Source organism: Periplaneta americana, chromosome 9 (genome assembly GCF_040183065.1).
Source record: "Periplaneta americana isolate PAMFEO1 chromosome 9, P.americana_PAMFEO1_priV1, whole genome shotgun sequence".
NCBI classification, from domain to species: Eukaryota; Metazoa; Arthropoda; class Insecta; order Blattodea; family Blattidae; genus Periplaneta; species Periplaneta americana.
In genome coordinates, this window is record NC_091125.1 from 161,659,990 (window position 1) to 161,680,914 (window position 20,925).

Below are 20,925 nucleotides of genomic sequence, written 5' to 3' on the forward strand. Positions count from 1 at the left end.
GGGAATGATGAATTCTGACAAATATATTCACTTATTGGAAACCAGAATCGTACCCCAACTGCAAAAATCATTTCCGGATGGCAGAGGTGTGTTCCAACAAGACCTGGCACCATGCCATACGTCTCGAAAAACTACAGAATTCTTCAACAAGAATATTCAGGTACTCCCCTGGCCAGGCAACTCACCTGACATCAACCCCATTGAGAACTTGTGGTCAATTTGCAAAAGACGAATGCAAAAAATGGATTGTTCTACAAAGGAGAAGATGATTTCTGCCCTCATTGGTGTATGGTTTTGCGATGAAGAAATGAAGAATATTTGTGGGAAATTAGTGGAATCCATGCCAAATCGTCTCAGAGCTGTTATTAGGAACAAGGGAGGCCACATAGATTACTGAGGTATGTCTTAGATCCTTTTTTTTTTATCCCATTTGAGTGTTTTTCATAAGTAATTACGTTGTTTGGATTAATTTGCATGCTACTGTAGTTATGTATTATAAACGTATTCTTCAAAAATTTAAAACAGAATAGAGGATAATAAATGCCGAAGTTTGGATTTATGTTAATTAAATTTAGGAAATTACCCAAAATAAACTGTGTTTTCATTCTACAACCAAATGACAATAACAACAATTCAAGTTGCCAGGTGACGATAGAAACAAAGACAAATGAAGGAGCTGTATAAACAATTTGAATACTCTTTCAAATTTAAGTATCATAGTATAGGAGTGCCATTTGAAATTTCAAACGTGGGATATTGAGGGTGAGACCTAATGGAATTAACACTGGTTTCAAAATTCCTCCTCAATATCTAAGTTGACGTGTTTTTCGTTAAAATTAAATTTAACTGAAATAAATACTTAGACTGGGAAGTTTTGAAATGAAAACCCTCAATACTCTTAGGCATAACCACTATTCAAGAGTTAAAAGAAAACCAGTAATTTGTAAAAATGAAGCAAAAACTATTATAAAAAAAATATTTACATAAATTTGATGTTAGGAAGGTAATTAATTACATTTTGAAAGCAGTTTCAAACTTACACCTTTTGCTCGATCTTCATTTCTTCCATGATTTTTCGCCATGTCCATTTTGGGCTGCAGTCCTATTCCAACATCCAATCTTCTCTAGTCCATCTGACCAGTTCAATCTCGGTATTTCACCTTCTTCTGTGGTTCAATGGTACACTTTCTGACCACGTGACTGGGCCAGTACTACAATAATTAATAGTTACAGTAGTATTATATTTCCTAATGTAGACTTGAAGAGAAACAAGAAACAATTTAAGTTCAACTTACCACATGAGAATAATAATTCCTATTAACAACAAATTCCACATTTTGACAGCAGTAACAATGTTTTGAGAAAGGATAAATTTACTATTAGTATCACAGTTGTATATAGGTACGAAGAATATTGCATATCTACCACATCAATATACTTCAAGAAAATACTGAAATAAACTGTAAGGCAGGTATGGTTTCGTTAATATGAATTGGAAGACATCAGTGACAAAAAAAAAAAAAAACTATCAGGGATCCTCGTAATTGTATGAAACATTTATGCTCTCTTTTGGGTGTTACTGTGATATTTAGATTTTTAAGGAATTCGCTCTTATTTATAAGGGTTGTGAATATGGCTGAGAACGAAATAAATTTAATGCAATTTAAGTATGTGTTGTTTTATTAATTATTATTATTTTCCTTTCATTTCCTTAAAGATTATACAGGACGGAAATGACATAAACTGTACAGATTACAAGGGGAATAGAACACGTCAAAATAAATAGAAAAACCTATTATGTATTTTGTAATTAAGTGAAAGGTTAAATAGAAATTAGACAAAGTCTGCATAGCTTTGACAATAGCACATCATGAGCTCATCTAGGAATACACACACGAACTCTGTCTGAATAGCAGCGTTGTCCCTTGATTACTGCAGTAGAATAGCTAGACTTCCTAATGACATGGCAATCATTTTAATTTGCAAGAAAATTGTCCATTTTATTAAAAAAAACAGCAAAGGAATAAACCATTACTTACCAGCAGAGTCCGGATGTTTGGCAAAATGCCTTTTTTTACTGGGTGGAAGTAAATCATCATTTTCATAGATATAAATGTGATCTGGGGTAAATCAAAGTGATAGAGCCAATTTTTATTTTGCCTACTTTGCCTTTTTCAGGTTTTTCTTACTAATAAATGCCTTTTTTTTTTTGTCATTTTAAAGTAATATTTCTTGTTTATTTGCAATTTTCCAATTAACTGTAATGTGCAGAGACCGGAAATTTAGGTATTATGAATCATTAAAATAGGCAGGCAAAAAGACATCATAAATAGCTAAAATAGGCAGGCAAAAAGGCATTATAAATAGCTAAAATAGACCCACAACCTTGCACTTTCCACAAAGGGATTTCGGCAGCAAGAAAAGCTTTACATAAGTCGAATGCAAATTGAGGTTTTCGACTCGATGTTGCAATTACTGTTGGAAGCAAAAAAATCTACTTCCCAGTAGCCTTGGAAAGTGCATTTTTGTGTTTGATTGTACTGATATGATGGGATATGAAATATTTAGCTAGCTACAACGTCACAATGAAAACTGAAAGAAAATTAACAGTTAAAAATAATGTTAGACCCGCACTCATTGTCGTCTTGTCAAATAAACACAAGCGATAAAATTAAAACGCTTACTGTTATACATTTTTGCACTGCAGGACTCATTGTTGCACAGAGAATATGAACTGACTGAAAGGCAATAATATACATTTGGTGAAGTCACTTTCATTGTAGCCATTATAGAAATAAATTAAAAAATACCTGTAGGCAATTTTTAATAATGAATTAATAAATAATAGATAAATAATCAAATAAAGGCAAAAAAAGCATTTATATTAAAAAAGGCAGAATAGGGCAACATAAAACTGTGACGTTTCAATCACAAAGGTATAATTCGTACAGATTTACTTTCAAAAGGAGATAGATTTAACACATTTAAAAAGGCATTCTGCCAAAGTCCCGGTTACTGGTAATGTGTATGAAATTTAAATATTTGAAACAATGACTAACTTTACTAACAATAGTAAATAATAGTAATATGCGCAACAAGAGCAGTATGTTGAAGTTTTCATGTTCGAGGAAAAGTTTGTAAAAGTGAAACGTAGTTGAGCTTTTTTAATTTCCGAGAATTGAAAGAAAACGTACCGCTCGTGTATCGTACATTATTTTGTGCGAAGATCGTTTATTACATATCTGAAAAAGGAATAATTTCTAATTAGTTGCAATGAAATCTCCATCTTAGTTTCTGTTCAATGACGGCAAATTTGCAAAACAAAAATATCTATCTTCAAATTGTTGCTTTAAAATGTTTTCTGTGTTTACTATACTTCAGCAGGCCTTGGTATACGTCTGTCTTTTTTTTCCCCCCAGTCTATAAATGCGAACTTAAAATAAACGGTAAGGTTATGTAATGATTTATTTTTCATTTTAATATTTTAACAATATTATTTATATAACATATTGCAGTAATAACATCGGCATCTGGAATCTTGTTGATTTTTTCACGGCTTCCTTAATGTTACTTGCATCACGAATGCAGTAACTTCAGTGGAGTTGTAGAGTTTACTTAATTTTTGCAAATATTTAAAAACAATAATTAACAGTGCAATTTAGGTGAAATTACAGTAAAATCAATATGTCAGTTAAGTGGTAAGAGGAGGGAAATTGTTTTGTGTGTTAGGTTGGGAATACTGAATGTGGAATTTTACACTTTCCGCGGATTGGTTTTGTGCGGAAACCAAGCAAATACGCACGATCTCGCACAAAAGTAATTTATTTCGGTGCTTAATTGCTAATAATCGTGCTTTAATACTATTGGTGTAATATGAATAATGATCGACAATCCACAGTTACAAATATAATATTGTCATGTTTTCACGGTACCAGCAATCAGCTTTATAATTTTAAATATTAAGCCCGTTCTCATAGAAGTTGTCACGTTGCATTTCCAATTGTTTGCTTTCATATTTTCAAATCTTACTGTTACAATTTTGTGCTACACGTGTTTATTATTGTAGGAGAAACAAATTTGGGTGAGGAACAGTCGGTATTGTTGGGTGACAGAAGGTATAAGATCGGTTAGCTAGAATGCCTAAATTCAGTAAACCAATGAAAAGTAAACTTCATGCTTACTTACTTACTGGCTTTTAAGGAACCCGCAGGTTCATTGCCGCCCTCACATAAGCCCACCATCGGTCCCTATCCTGAGCAAGATTAATCCAGTCTCTACCATCATATCCCACCTCCCTCAAATCCATTTTAATATTATCTTCCCATCTATGTCTCGACCTCCCCAGAGGTCTTTTTCCCTCCGGCCTCCAAACTAACACTCTATATGCATTTCTGGATTCACCCATACGTGCTACATGCCCTGCCGATCTCAAATGTCTGGATTTAATGTTCCTAATTATGTCAGGTGAAGAATACAATGCATGCAGCTCTGCCTTGTGTAACTTTCTCCATTCTCCTGTAACTTCATGCTTACGTTAGTGAGTTTGGTGCCCATGTGTTTTCAACGATGGAACAGTTCTGTTATGCAAGGTTTGTGAAAAGACAGTTAATCATGAAAAAAAGGTATTTTATAAGTCAACATGTGTCACCTACGAAGTAAATATGTGAGTTATGTTGATATAATTTAAATTTATTGCTAAAATATATTATGCCTTTTTTTTTTTTACGTTTTTATTGCTTTTTTTACCTGCCTATTTTAACTGTTATTAATGCCTAAACATCCGGGCTCTACTTATCAGTTTCTCTAATGATAAGAGTAAAAATCTGAACTGTATGAATAGTGTTTATTGAGTAAAACAGTGTTAGCACTTACGGGAAAATTATTTTTTTCTGAGAAAGTGGTGCAAGGAATGTGACAGAAGTCCAAATAAATATGGGAGAGGAAAGATTGTAATACAGGACATAGCAGGAGGTAGGCTACAATGGGATTATTATTTTTCCCAGCCATCATTCAGGAAGGGTAAGAAATACATTACCTGATAACGGAAAGTCTATCAAATTCTTCAAAGCTGCAGATTCGCGCCATCTTCACCTGTGAACATTGTACTTACTAGAAAAATGGCTGATAAATACTGCTTCTCAACCTCTTTATTTGAAAAGAAAGAGATATTTTACAGATTTCTTTTTCAATTCTTATATCACAAAGAATATTTTGAAGATATAGACGACATCAGTAGTATTCAAATTCTGTTCTTATCAGCTTCTCACTTGAAATCACACAGCATTACACCAACATACTCACCAATACTACTCATAGCTTAGCACAGGGCAGTGAATGCCAGAAAGCTTTACATTCTGTACTGCAAGGAATGATTGTCAGTAGGTTACACCTAAATCTTTTGACTGCTTCCATCTCAGCACAAAAAGAAACATATTAAATCAGTTGTGTGTAGTTTTCCTAATGTGAAACTAAAAAATTACTACCAGTAATTCTTTTCATTTACTTCAGAGAATACGAAAAATAATGGAAACACAATAATATAAAATTACCTGTATGTTTATGTTGGGAACAATGGTATAAAAATATCTAGTCATTATCTTTTGTTGCACTGTTGAGAGGAGTGAAAATCTTAGTGAACTGTATATTTATTGACTATTTGAAGTGTAAAATCTTATTAAGAAGCACAAAATAACATTCTCGTTAGATTTTCAAAGGTAACAAGATTGTGAAAGTTTTGGTAATGACAGACTACTCTCATATATGGAGCCGATTTTGGAGGAGAAAGTTCAGCATGCATTATTGAAGGCAAGGAATGGAAAGGCAAGTGGGTCTGGAGGAATTGTGATGGAATTATGGAAGTATGGCCCCCCTTTATTATAAAGGCTTATTTGCAAGATGTTTAATCAAATCTTGGAAGGGGATGAAATACCTGAAGATTGGGCTTTATAATACATATCTGCTATTTATAAGGAGATAGGAAGGATCCTAATAATTATAGAGGTATTAGTGTCATGTCCTCTATAAGTAGAATTTTTAGTGCAATTTTAAAGGATAGATTAGAAATAGCAATTGAGGGAAGAATATCTGAGGATCAGGCTGGTTTTACTGCAGGTAGATCTTGTATGGATCATATCTTTGATATAAGACAGATTACTGAAAAATCATATGCTAAAGCCCAAGAAATTCATTTAGTTTTTATCGATCTTGAGGATGAAAGAAGAAAGATGGCCAAAGATTATTCTGGAATGGTCACCTCGGGGAAGGAGGAAGCATGCAAGACCAAGAAAAACATGGAAAGCAAATGATGAAGGACCGACACATGCAGGAGAAGGATTGGCAGGATCGAGAAGGATGGCGGAAGGAAATTCAGGGCAACCGCTGAAAAGTGGAGACGCCCACAAAAGTAAAGTAAGTAACAAGATTGTTCACACACATTTGGTTGAAACTAAAGAAACTTTTCGCTTACAATACAAGCAACATTAAAGAAAAATGTGGACTAAGACCATTTTAACAACAAAACAAGATTAAACTGCTATTTCCATTATTTTTTACATCTCTTCCTGAAGTGAAATTTATCCTAAAAACTGAAAACTATGCAGAAAATTTGAATTTAAACTAGTCTGCTATATCTGACAATACATTAGAAACTATTTTACAATGCAGAAAGTTAAACACTGTGAAAACATTTGAGCAAATCTTAACTTCATCATTAATGAAGCAAACTGTGATAAAAAAATTTCTATGGAAAGAAAAAATTGTCATCATTTCATTAATTTCCCAGCAAATGCCATAACATACATGATACAAACTCGTATCTACCTTGCAATAGAAAAAAAAAAGAAGCTATAAACTATAAGCACTAAAAGAAATAAAAATATTACATAAAATAAAGGATATTTCTGCATCAATGTGTTCAAGATTAGAACTATAATCAGAAACAACTTTTATCAAATTATATACAACAATTATTTTGGATTAGTAATGGCACTTTGCTAGTAATGATATGTAACTAAAAGCCTTCTATCATTCACTTAGCCCTGTGCAAACTCTCCTGAAACCCGAAGTCTTGTGGCTGGAGAACACGGTTATTCCTGAGACTGTCCCACTCACTTCCCATTCATTGTTGGTCCACTGGTGTCCATTGGTTCATCTTCGTCCTCCTCTACCAATGAAGCTGTAAAATGTTTTGAAACAATGAAATGCTTTACAGCAATAATATAATAATAAAATACAGTTGGTCCCCACTTAACTTGACCAACATTGCACTCAATAACTTTACAGCGGTAAAAATTATATTACAAGTTACAATACCAACACAAAACTTAATCAATTTCCTGAAATAGACTCAAACACAGTAAAAGGTCCATATATGAGTAAAAAAAAAAAACTGATTGCTGATTGGTCAGTTTAATTTCACACTGACGCGGAAATTATTTGTAAGCTCTTGCTTAATCTGGATAACCTACCACGCTTTCTATGCTAGGATGGACATTTCCAAACGAACTTCAGTTCCAGGAAATTAGGTAAAATCTTCTTCCCTCTCCTTCTAAGATCAATATGGAACAAACTTGCCAGATCAGTGTTTGTCTGTAAGACAATTTTTAACAGCTTTTTCTTAATAGTTTTTGGGCAATATTAATATCGGTACTTTGATTCTGTAAGGTTGCCAGGTGGCTCATTGATACCAGCAACTGGTTACTGACTAGAAGGTCCAGAGTTCGATCCCGGATGGTGACAGGATTTTGTCATTGCCAAACTTCCACAATGGCCTGAGGTTCACTCGGCCTCCTATTAAAATTGAGTACTGGATAATTCCCGGGGGTAAAAAAAGGCAGTCGGAATGTGGTGCCTAACACACCACTTCATTCTACTGTCAAGGTCATGAGCATAGGAGCCACCGGCATAGCTCAGTTGACTAAGGCACTTGCCTGCCGATCTGGAGTTGCGTTCAGGCACGGGTTCGATTCCTGCTTGGACTGATTACTTGGTTGGTTTTTTCCGAGGTTTTCCCCAACCATAAGGCAAATATCAGGTAATCTATGGCGAATCCTCGGTCTCATCTCGCCGAATATCTCACTATCACCAATCCCATCGATGCTAAATAACCTTGTAGTTGATATAGAGTCGTTAAATAACCAAGTAAAAAAAAAAGAGCATAGGGCTCTACCTTCGTGCACCCAAGTGTCTTCATGGCATGTATAGGGGCTGTCTTTACCTTTATTTTAATTTTAAATACATGCAAAATACTAAAAAGGCGTTTTTTTAGGCATTTGTAAGACTTTATGTTCAGTTACGCATTTTAGATCCTATAGGATTTTAATAGGGGGATGCTGTGCACAAGAAACGTAGAGACATTTGAATAACATACGTCTAGGACGTAACACACAAAATATAGTAGTTACGGAACTAGAAATCCATTCCCTATTAATAATTCACTCTGTAGGTTTTGTGTGATTCAAATGGTAAAGATTTTGGCCAGGTTATTACAATTTCTTATAAATCAGCTTCCTTATGAAACAAATGGGAATTACTTTATTTTGTTAACTGCCTCCCATTGGAGGTAGCCCAGAAGGACTCAGTATACTCTCCTACATGAATTTTACAATATCGAATGTTTACATAAACTTTGTTGACAGAAGATTAAAATAAACATATATGAATTATAAACTGAAGAAAAAAAAAATTAAACAGAGTGAATATGATGACTCAAAATTTGGCAAGAGGGTTTCAAAACTAAAGTTATGATTTCAGTATTGTTTCTCTTGATACTCATTCACTTTATAACACTTATTATATTTAAAATATGATAAAAGTTTAGAACTTAAAGAAGAAATAAATAAAATTTCATTGTTTTAAGATATATTACAAAAGGTAATGTACCTTGTATATGGCGAATCCAGAAATGCATATAGAATCAGGGTTGCCAGATAAATGAAACGCAATCGTCGTACCAACTTATGAAAAAAGTCGTATCTTAGCATAAAATTGTCGTACATTCATCATTTTACTATTTTATAGATAGTGCGCACAAATATATTTCATATAACACCCATAAAAAAGTGGTTCATAGGCCTATAAATTTATATTCATTCATTCATAGTGTTCTGTCCAAGGGCACATCTTTCACTGCAAACCCAGCATTCTCCAGTCTTTCCTATTGCAGCATCCATTTCTTCATCCAATCAAGAATTTTAGTAATAATAGTTGATATCCACAATGGCATTTATCATTCAAATTACCATTTCTTCATCAACACTATCATTTTCGGTAAAGCTTGCATGATGACGCTTGGTCGGAAACAACATTGTTATATTGAAAGCCAGCAGAAACTTTACCTTTGGCCGGCGCAACGGCAGATATTTAATAACAATCAGTGCGGCAGTTGATATTACATCAAATTAATCCACCTGCAGTCGACTCAATCCGACAGCACTAAAATGTCAGCGCGTCTAGATTTCTTAATCCTAGCGCAGTACTTATTTCATTCATAAAAAATATTTCCATTGCTGAACATACTGTAGCCTATATTGAAGTTAACAGATCTCTGAACTCGTGTTACTTTGATATAACAGCACCTTACATGAAACCCGGAGCTCTAGGTGACGAATTTATTATTTGTATGGCAAGTGTAGTCACCATATTGATTTTCAAAGCATCTTTTATTCCCTTAAAGCATATTATATGTGTGATCAGGGGTATTAGTCAATGACATATTGAATGAAGAAAAGCTGTCTAGAAAAGGGGCAAATTAACTGTTATTTTTTTAATTATAATCCGACATTGTGAGTTCCAAAATAATTTTGTCCCTTCAGTAAAACAGTCGTACAAAATTGCGTACGACTTAAGAGTTCGGTCGTACCTCGTACAATTAGTCAAAATAGTCGTAAGTGTACAACTATAGTCGTACGTATGGCAACCCTGTATAGAATGTCAGTTGGGAGGCCGGAAGGTAAAAGACCTTTGGGAAGGCCGAGACATAGGTGGGAAGATAATATTAAAATGGATTTTGAGGGAGGTGGGATATGATGGTAGAGAATGGATTAATGTTGCTCAGGATAGGACCGATGACGGGCTTATGTGAACGTGATAATGAACCTCCAGGTTCGTCCAGGTTCCTTAAAAGCCATAAGTACCTTGTATAACTCCGAACTCAGCGGGCCCGGGTTCGATCCCTGGTTGGGACGAGTTGCCTGGGTGAGGTTTTTTCGAGATTTTTCCCTCACTCCTATGGATGAAGATCAGGTAACTTTATCAGACGATTGGAACCCCACTCATCCTATCATTCTTTCATTCATCATCCCATTACTATGTCTGGTTTTCAGATTGCTCTACAGATGGCCCTCCAAAGCTGCTGGCTCTCTTGGCCAGCCTCCGTGGATTGTACTCATGCGATGATGAATGGCATCTGCAACGGAACCCGGGGCAGACCTTCTTGGGGGAGGACTTCCGCCTCAGACCATTAAGGGAGCCTGGGGGGGGGGGGTTGCCAATGCAGGAGTGGTACATGATGGACTCTGTTGGCTGTAGGGACCGGTCATTAAGGGGGTCAAAGTGGTTAGGTCAGTGTGCATAGAGGATCAGTGGGCACACAACTCAGCCCATATCGAGGGGTGTACAATAAACCTCAGATCGTAGTGCGTGGGATGTTCCCTCCCTCTCTCCTAACAAGTAAAAAAAAAAAAAAAAAACAGTACCTTCTATACACCATACATTACCTTTTTAAACATATTTTAATGCAATGAAGTTTTAAAACTTTTGAAAACTTTTAAACTTTAAAATCATATTTTAAAAATTATAACACTGGTATAGCTCGCGCAAGAAACGATTACCGAAAACCAATGGTGGCGTTGCTGTCTGTTTTGACGTGTGTATGTAGGCACGCCGAGGGAGGAGAGGTGCGAGCCGATGGAAGTACTGTCTCTTCCAAGAAGATGAACAAATGAGGACATCGCTGTGGAAATAAAGAATGTAGCAAGAGAAAAATTCAAAGCTAATTAAACGAGCAATAAATGTTTACGAATGAAATGATACCGTGCGATACAAGACATGCATTCACATGCATGGAACAAACTAAAGTCATAATGTAACTATCACAACGCAAGACTGATTCTATCGATGTCATTTCTCTTCCGACTGTATTCTTGAATATCATTCAAGCTATCTCGTGACCTTTCCTGTCGCCCGCTCTTCCTTATCGCAGTGTTTGATTCACATTCCTTCCATTGGTAATCCGTGCTTGCAAGACCTATACTTGAATTAACTGTGCTTGAAGAAGAATATTTTGCTGACTTGATTTATTTGCTGTTGAATACTGACAGTAAAATGCAATGAAGATGGAACAACCGCGTGAAGTTTGCCTCCACCTTACAGGTGAGGAAAACCCCAGAAAAACCCAACTAGTAATTAGTCCAAGCGGGATTCAAACACACACCCAACAGCAACCCTTAAGTACAGCCTCCACCCATTACCCCCAAATCTTCTTTCGAATAAAATACACACCCTTACTGCTGGACTGACCCTGAGGCCTGTTCCTGCCTGGTATTTGACCAGACTGCAGCAATCTGTTTAACCTTTCCACTTCTTCCAATGAACTGGCTTTGGATATTGCTTCACGGATCTTCCACAGTTCTTCCTGAGATGGTCCTGAAAAATTATGAATTCGTGATGTATACAATATTGGTATTGCAATGACTACTTGAGGTCGGTCAAATAGGTTTTATTTGAGCATGCTTTGTATTTTATATATAAAAAAAAAGTTCTGTTTTCGATTACAGTCTGACCTACTAACAGGGTATAAAAAATAACCTTGTGAGCTGCAGATGACGCTTGGTGTAGACTTTGCCATCCCTGATACCATAATATAGTAGTTCTCTAAATTCTGAATTTCATTATCAGAAAAGTGATCTTTACAAGTTAAATCTTTCTCATTTAATGTAAATTATGAAAAGTGTTTATTAAAAAAAAAACCTAAGATACATACCTAAAAAAAAATATTGTGAACAACGTAATAGATATGGCACTGGTGTTGATTAATTTATGTAAAATTGTATGCAGTTCCTGCATATAAATTCATTGTGTACTTTCCATATACATTTGACTATGTAATGAAATTACATAGAAGATTCTAGATTTGTAAATAAAGTACGGAAACTTAAAAAAAAAAAAAAAGTAAATATTTCCTAATGTTAAACATATATAATTATAAATTTACGACTATGTGGCTATGGAGACTATGTGGAAAAAAATAAAAAATGTGAAAAATAAGGTGATGTATTTGTTTTTACAAAAATAAATCCATCTAATTCATTAGAATTTCATGACTGAAATGTAAACTGTGGAATGAGTAAAGTAACCAATCACCTGAAGGTTTTGCAGTGTCGGGTAGACCACCTCCTGGAACAAACGTCTTTGACTTCTTCGCTATTTCCTTCTGCAATTCTTTGCCTTTTTTGCTCTTGAAAAGTGCTACCGCATCTTCTCTTTCCTATTTAATGAACAACATACAACATGGCTTTAAATATTTTTTTTTAGTACGACGCTTTATCAACATCTTAGATTATTTAGAGCCTCAATAAGATGAAGGTGATAATGCCGGTGAAATGAGTCCGGGGTCCAGCACCGATTTGCTCATATTTATTTTAGTTGGTTATTTAACGACGCTGTATCAACTACGAGGTTATTTAGCGTCGATGAGATTGGTGATAGCGAGATGAGGCCAAGGATTCGCCATAGATTACCTGGCATTCGCCTTACGGTTGGGGAAAACCTAGGAAAAAACCCAACCAGATAAACAGCCCAAGCAGGGATCGAACCCGCGCCCAAGTGCAACTTAAGATCGGCAGGCAAGTGCCTTAACCGACTGAGCCACGCCAGTGGCCTTGCTCATATTGGGTTGAGGGAAAAACCCCGGAAAAAAAACCTCAACCAGGTAACTTGCCCTGACTGGGATTCGAATCCAGGCCACCTGCTTTCACGGCCAGACGTGCTGTTACTCCACAGGTGTGGACTGGCTTTAAATATGATTCACAGAATAAGACATTCTGTAACTCGTCTTTTTCACTCCTGTACATTGCATTAGCATCTTCTTTATTGTATTTTCCATAAATAACAATGAAGATGATTATATGGTAAACATGTACTGGGATAGAAGTATATTTACAGTTGGACATAACAGACCAAACATTACAGTTATGGACAAAATTAACAACAAAATGGTGCCCCTGTTATATGTAACAATCGCAAACACATCAAAATTACTATACAGTCGAATCTTCATTCCATACAAGAAGACTCCACAAGTCAACAAACGTAACACAAAATCCTTATGCACCCTGACTGATGGTTGGTTCTATATCACACTGGAAAATAAGGCACACATCGACGTGTATGCAGCAATGACAGATGAATTGACATGAGAGATATGCCTAATTATTTTAAACTAACAACCTAATATAAAGCATCAAACATATTTGAGACTTGTACAAGACTACTTACATTATGAAGCATCAAGAAATGGATTCAGAACACCTCAAAATCTGTGCTTCAGTGGCTGACCACGACAGTATCTTTGAAAAATATTGGAGTGCAAGAGGTCAAATGACTTTATTGTCAAATGCCTGGCATTAGAAAATACAGAAAAACTTCAGATTGTTTCTATATAGCCACAAGTGAAAGGTTAAAATTTGGAGGCAAAGCGTAATTGTGTCCCTATGGTACTAGTGCAAATCAAATGGACCTCAATGGCGTATGAAAAATTTTGTGAAAAGGGAGGGGTCATTATTAAAATTGATTACAATTTACATTACCGGTATTTTAAATTTTGTGTATTATTATGTTACGGTATATTTATTAATATTATACTATGTTGTAATAGAATATATTCATGAATATCCTTATAAAATGTTTGAAACGTAATTTTTCACAGCCATCCAATTTTTAAGGAATAATTGTAACTACTGTTTAATTTCGTATAATAAAAAATGGTTGTGTCATTATTACACTTACACAATAATTATATATATATATATATATATATATATATATATTTTTAGTCAACAGTTATGATAGCTGGTTAGTAGGTCTCTCTATAATAAAGATAGCATTGTCATAATTCGAATGTGCTGCAGCCCCAAACTCAGAGATTATACTGAAGGAGGGGTAGAAGGACTATGCCTTATGTCGATGTAGATTTTGTTACTCTGACAGTCAATAGGAAGGGCTTTGGACATACAGTCGACTCCCAATAATTCGTGTGCGGTTAATTTGCTTTGTGGATAAATTGCGATCTTTTTTTTAGGGGGGGGGGGCGAAGCAACGCCATTTCCGTTTTTATTCAATTTATGTTCTCTTCTTCTCTCTTAAGAAATCTGCGATCTAAAATGAAAAAAAAAAAATGAACTATCCTCTAAGGAAAAAAAAAAAGTAGACGGCTTTGTTTTTAAACTAAGATGTCTTATGATATTTTTTAAAACTTGTTTTTCTTGTTTTAAAATTCTACATGGCAGTTGGGAAGAAGAGGGGCCACGAGTGCAAAAAAGTTCATGAACTGTAAATATTTTGTTTCAAAATATTTTGCACTTGTTTTTGAAGTGTATTTTAGTCATTGAACCTGTCAGTGTAACTTTTACTGGACTTAATAATAAAAAAATTTGCGGATAATTGGCAATTTTTTATATTTTGCTTAAGTTCATGTATTAATTACCGCAAATTATAGGAAGTTGACTGTATATGCATTTATTGTCATGCTGAGTCTTCGTATATGAATGAAGATTAGCAGTATTTCAGTATGGCTGAAGCAGATATCACATGATAGACAATACTAAGATATATGAATTGTATGCAGAGACAAGAGGAAAGTGGAAAATAGGAAAGATTGGAGAATGCTGGGTTTTCAGTGAAAGACCTACCCTTGGATAGAACACTATGAATGACAAATTATTTAACAAACGTAGAAGGATTAAAAACTTAAATATATTAAATATTTTACACTGCAATATAATATACGATTAAAAATAATCACTATCATATCTGCGAATTATTGATATTAAAACATAAACCTAAAGAATATTCACAAACAAAAAATGTTTAAAAAAATGTATGGCAAATTTTATGAGAACCGCTATGTCACAGATCTCTATGAATATAATGTAATTAGGTCTAGTTAATAAAAGTGAAGACTTCAGGAAAATGAAAACTGTACTTTCATCAAACGTAAAACATACAAGCACCAACAGAACATATTCTATATTACACTCGAAGTATGTAATCATACAGGACATCAATTTCGTAAGAACCTCAGAAACAGCACAGAAAGTAAATCTGCTCTAAGCCACACCTGTAATTACCGACCTTTAATTTAATCTTGCGGAAGTCCAGTAACCGAAGGTGAGGCAGTTTGAAAGCCACGTACAGCCGATAATGTTGCCGTGTCGTGACTGGATTATGGAGCAGACTTAGCGTGCGCAGAGACTTGACGTTAGCCAGGGGGTCGAGGTCAGCTAACTCCTGTATCAGGTTCCCAGTCAGCACCAGCGTGTCCAGGTTCGGTAAGCACAACTCCAAGCCTTCTGCTATCCTCCTGAAAGTGTTACACATTTCAGTCACGTGTTATCTCATAAGGGATGAAGATAGGTAATGCTCCCTGCTATTCTGTTTGGAGCACTAGACAGCAAGCTGTTAACTCTTGTTTCTTTTACAAGTGAAAAACAATATGCTCCATTGCAGGCTGAGTATATGCTATAGTTGTCTTCAAAGTTAAGATGAAGATTTAAGGTACCTATCTACCTCTGGGAGAAAAATTTGCAATTTTTATCCAATTTTTTTAACTCTTTTTTTTCTCTGATTGCACAAAATTAAGGATTTTCACACAAAATAACCCCCCCCCCCCCAAATAATTTCAGGGTGGCAATTTTTTAAAGCAAAAACTGAAATTTGTTTGTTTTAGTCCTTGGCCCACAGTTTTTATGTTACAACAAAATTTATTTCAATGTCTTATTCCTAAAAGAACACATCCCATTAAGGATAAATGTAATTTAATTTTTTTTAATTTCAAACATAAAAACAAAGATTTAAGATGTTGGAGTTTTAAATTAATTGATTAAAGTTCTTGTTAACACTTTGTTAAAAACATAAAATTTACTCTGTCACACGTTAAAAGTGTTAAAATTGTTAAAAAGGTATTTACCTTCGACAGACGGCCCGTTTCGACGCTATTTGTCGTCGTCTTCAGAAATACTTAAATAACCACAAGAAACATTCAAATATATATAATTCAACTGGAGTTTACAAATTAAAATGCAATAGTTGCCCACATTTTTACATAGCACAGACAGGAAGATCTTTTCATACAAGATACAACGAACATATTAAAGCTATAACCAAACCTTACATTACATCAAATTATGCAGATCACATTATCGACAATAATCATGACTACAATAATATAGAAGCAGATATGGAAATTTTACACATCACACCAAAAAGTTCACAGTTAAACATCCTAGAACAATACGAAATATATAAGAATACAATAGCACACCCACAATATATACTTAATACGCAACTACAGTTCAATACGCACACATTGTTTGACGTCATAGTACGTCACAGCATACAGACAACCAAACCCCACCATAGGAGCAACACACCCCCACCCCTACCATCGACAACTGCACATCGCAGAGCCAAAATCAGCAGTGGTTCAAGAGACACTGAAGACGACGACAAATAGCGTCGAAACGGGCCGTCTGTCGAAGGTAAATACCTTTTTAACAATTTCAACACTTTTAACGTGTGACAGAGTAAATTTTATGTTTTTAAATTAACTTTATTACGCAGTAGGACATTGTTCGTAGTTTGGCACTTAGCTACATTAATCAGCTTCATTTTGGTGCAAGAATGATGAAAATATCTCAATTTTAAGTGCCCTTTGTGTTAACATTAATGTTGTAAAATTCTGTAAAACTGAACATGGAAAAAAATCATCTACATTCTGAGGATATGAAAAATTGTAAAACCAAACACATAGTTTTCTGACTCTACTGCTACATTCGAATTGTTATTACATGAAAAATATATAAAAGTGACAGAATGTGGCAGACTGACATTTACAGAACTGCACTTCCGGTTTAAAGAAAGGGTGTTTCTGGTCAATAAAAACTCAACTAATTAATTAACCAAGCATCATGGAGACAAAACTTATATATTTTTGAAAAATAGAAAGTTCAAGCTTTCAGACAACATACATTTTTTTTTTTTTAAGGGAGTTAAAAATTAAGGATAGATGAATACCTTAAGGCCCTTGAAGCAGTGGCATAGCATGACAAAAAGCAAAAACAGTATGGGTACACACAAAATATAGATTCACTCTGAGAACAAGAATAAAGCACCAGCTACCGGTACTTGTTGAAATGATTGTATGTCTAATGAAGAATTTTCTTGTAAATTAGCTCCATTCAGCATTTTAATAAGTATTTTTCTTCCTGCATACTTTATAGCTTATGCTTAAAACTTTTTACTGTAGAAATATTGATATGGCTCCATGGTTCTTCTTCTGTTCAGAATCACACAGTCACATATATTTAAAGTGCCAAACACTTTGACTTTTCGTCTTTCTGGGAAAAATTTAATTGAGGACTGTCTATTTATTTTAGATTTTAAGTTTAGCTTCTGGTCAAATGTTAAAAACGACAAAGAATGATTGATTTTAAGAAAACGAACAGAATCAAAAGTCAGACCGACTGTTCATTTTGATCATCATCTCACCTTTTTCATGCTTGATACAGACTGTTAAAAACTGCAACTAGAAACAACATTCACTGGAAAGAATATGTATCACTGTACAGTACAAACTGGGATAGACAGGAGTGCATTATTTTCTGTGTGTGAGGGAAGGAAGAGGTTCTGCGTGTGCACATTTTTTAAGCAGTCAGAACAGGTACTCTGGTGCAGCTATGAGAGACTGAAGCAGACGGGGGGGGGGGGGGGGGGGAGAAATCATGTTCAGTGTATCCCTCACGCAGTATGATTATTTCATGACTTTTGGATAGACAGTGATGCTACGCTGCTGTCTTCAAATATGATGAAGTAAATCTTGCTAAGTACAAAGAGAACAGTCCTTTGGTAGCTCAGTCAGCAAAACACCAATGATACTGCAGACCCAGTTCGAATCCCGGTGATGGCAGTCATATTTGTGGTGGGCAAAGCCAAGGTTCTCAGGGTCCTTTCGTTTCCCTCCCTTATTTCACCTCCACTCTTCATTTCTGTATCTATCTATATCTGCATGGACCAGAAAGCTCGGTTTGATCTCAATGCAAGAAAATCACAAGCAATCCTAGTAGGATATCAACATCTATTATACAACATTACTCCTGCCCTTTCAGTCAAATTAAATGACACAATAATCCTTTTTGCTTCCTGTGTTAAAAACCTTGGAGTTTACTACGATACACATTTAAACTGGAATAACCAAGTAACTCATATTATCAAAAAAGTGCTTTCCATACTACATTTCTTAAACAGCTTTCGAAAATTTCTCCCACTATCACTCAATGACTTTGATTTTTGTGATTTTCTACTGACTGACCTCAATGTCAACCAGTTGCAAAGATTACGTGTTCATAATTCTTGTGTTTGCTTTGTCTGCGATGTCCGTTGCGCTGACTACATTATTTCATCTTTCCAAACTCTAAACTGGCTTTCGCTTAATGAACGTAGAAATTTTCATTACCTTGTTCTCCTTTTCCAAGTCCTTCACACCTCTACATCTATCTATCTTGCCTCCTGCTTCAGTTACGGAAACTTGTATGGTTGTACCACCGCGATTCTACATTGTCTGTCCCTCACCGCAAGTGTGTCAGTAAGCACAGAGTGAAAACCCTGTCGCTCTTGTCCACACCTCATCTGATCGCTCGTATAAAATTACATTTTGCTATTATACACGGTAAATCTCCAGAAAAACTGCACCAAAGGAGACAGATCTCTGTTCCCCACATACATACGCGAGAAGTCTAGGACCAATTACTAGGAAAATTCTAGCGTGTTATATTAATAACAAGTGGAGAGGGGAGATGTGCCTTCTTTGGTGTAGTTCTTCTGGAGAATTACCGCTGAGAGTTCTAAATTGACATTCTAATTACGGTTAAAATTAAACTAGACTATCAATTATCATGAACACTCATTACTTGAATCCAATGGCTGGATTAATTTATGTCATACATACTTACACAATGCGATTGTTATTTAGTAGCAAACACTTCAGTCTCTTCAAAAGTGGGAACCCATCTAACTTTCGTATGTCGTTGTCCGAAAAATCCACTGTATCAAATTGATCCTGTAAAAATAAGATTATCATACACTATGTAATGATTGAACAATGATCACGCAGCAATTAAATAATAAATATAACCAAGGTAGCAAGAAAAAGACTGACTGTGACAGTTTCACAGACTTTGTCCTTGGTTTTGTACTATGTAATCTAGTAATCCAGTCAACGATCCGACAACCAACTCACTAACCCTACACGACAGTTACGTCTACTTCACTGATTTATAAATTTTAAAATAATGTATTTTCAATAATATTTGACATTAGACTTTATTATGTTGCACATACCAGAGTGGCTCCCATATTTTCTATAACAGGAATCTTGTAACCTAAGAGGAAAAAATGAAAGGTAATTTAAATACGGAAGTATAAAATTTCATTATACAGACAAAAATAAATAAAAGCAATTCATCAAAAACATGTCTTAGGTTAGAATTACACGTAAACTTACCTCTTAAATCTAATTCTCGATCTCTTACGGGATTAATATACTGCATAGATTGCTGTATCAAATCTGGCGTTAATTTAACCATCTTAACTTTTACAGATAGACTATAACACTAAACTTCTGAAATATTTACAATAAGAATCAACGACTGCACGCTTCTATAAGTAAAAAAAAAAAACGCTTCACATTTCATGTACAGCCCTTTCGCGCTCGCTGCGCCATCAGGTGCTAGATGTGTCAATCGTCTTCGTATTCTAGATCCAACCGAAGAAATAAATATCTAATTACAGGCGCCATATTAGTACAATATCTCGCCACAAGAGTCGGTGATAAGCTCTATTGGTTGAAATGGTGAAAAAATTGTAAAATTATTAATCATAAACTATGAAATTCAAATTACATATTTATTGGTAGCAATGAAACTAAAATAAATTGTTTCCCTCATCTTCTCGGTAAGTGAAGTGTCCTTGAGCTCATCTCAGATTATTTTCTTATGGTGTGGCTTATAGTAAAAATTAAACACTAATTATTTTAATGTAGCCCTATATTTAATTAAATATCTGAAATAATAGTATGTTCTTCATAAATTTCTTTCCGTAACGTATGCATATTTTACATTAATAAATTAATAAATATTAAACAATATTGGTAACGGTACCGGTACTGACTGGTTTGGGCTTAATTATAGCCCTCTTGCTTCTCAGGTACCGTAGTCAAAATGATACAGAATGTTTGTTTACGTTCCTACTTCTGAACAGGGGCATCCGGAAGAAGGAGGGTACCGGGTTTGAACTCCCTTCCTTGAATGACATATTTAGATGAATATTTTTTTTAATCCATAATACTTTTCCATTCTCTAATTTTTACTGTCAGAGGAACAAAATCTATATCGACATAAGGCGTAGTTCTCTTACCCTCCTTCAATATAATCCCTGTGCTTGGTGCTGCGACACATTCGAATTATAACGATGTTATCTTTAGTATAATGAGACGTGGAGAGATTTATCGCCTACCTTGTAATAAAGAGAAGCCGACAAAATATGGAATTTAACTTGTTCGTTCAAATTGGATGGGTGTGAAAAAAATATGTTTCAAAGATTTGATAAGGATATTCATGAATATAAGTTCTGTTAGAACACAGTATAATAATAATA

General features: G+C 34.9%; 1 protein-coding gene across 1 annotated transcript; it reads right to left on the bottom strand.

The window, feature by feature from the left end:
• Nucleotides 1-5,129: 5,129 nt before the first annotated feature.
• On the bottom strand, nt 5,130-19,957 carry LOC138706678 (U2 small nuclear ribonucleoprotein A'-like). Its single transcript, XM_069836246.1, has 7 exons — nt 19,775-19,957; nt 19,612-19,652; nt 19,224-19,330; nt 15,349-15,577; nt 12,361-12,484; nt 11,500-11,643; nt 5,130-7,174 (listed from the first exon to the last, which is right to left on the bottom strand). Exons 1-7 carry the CDS (start codon nt 19,854-19,856, stop codon nt 7,107-7,109), a joined length of 795 nt encoding a protein of 264 aa, XP_069692347.1. The 5' UTR covers nt 19,857-19,957; the 3' UTR covers nt 5,130-7,106.
• Nucleotides 19,958-20,925: the final 968 nt, after the last annotated feature.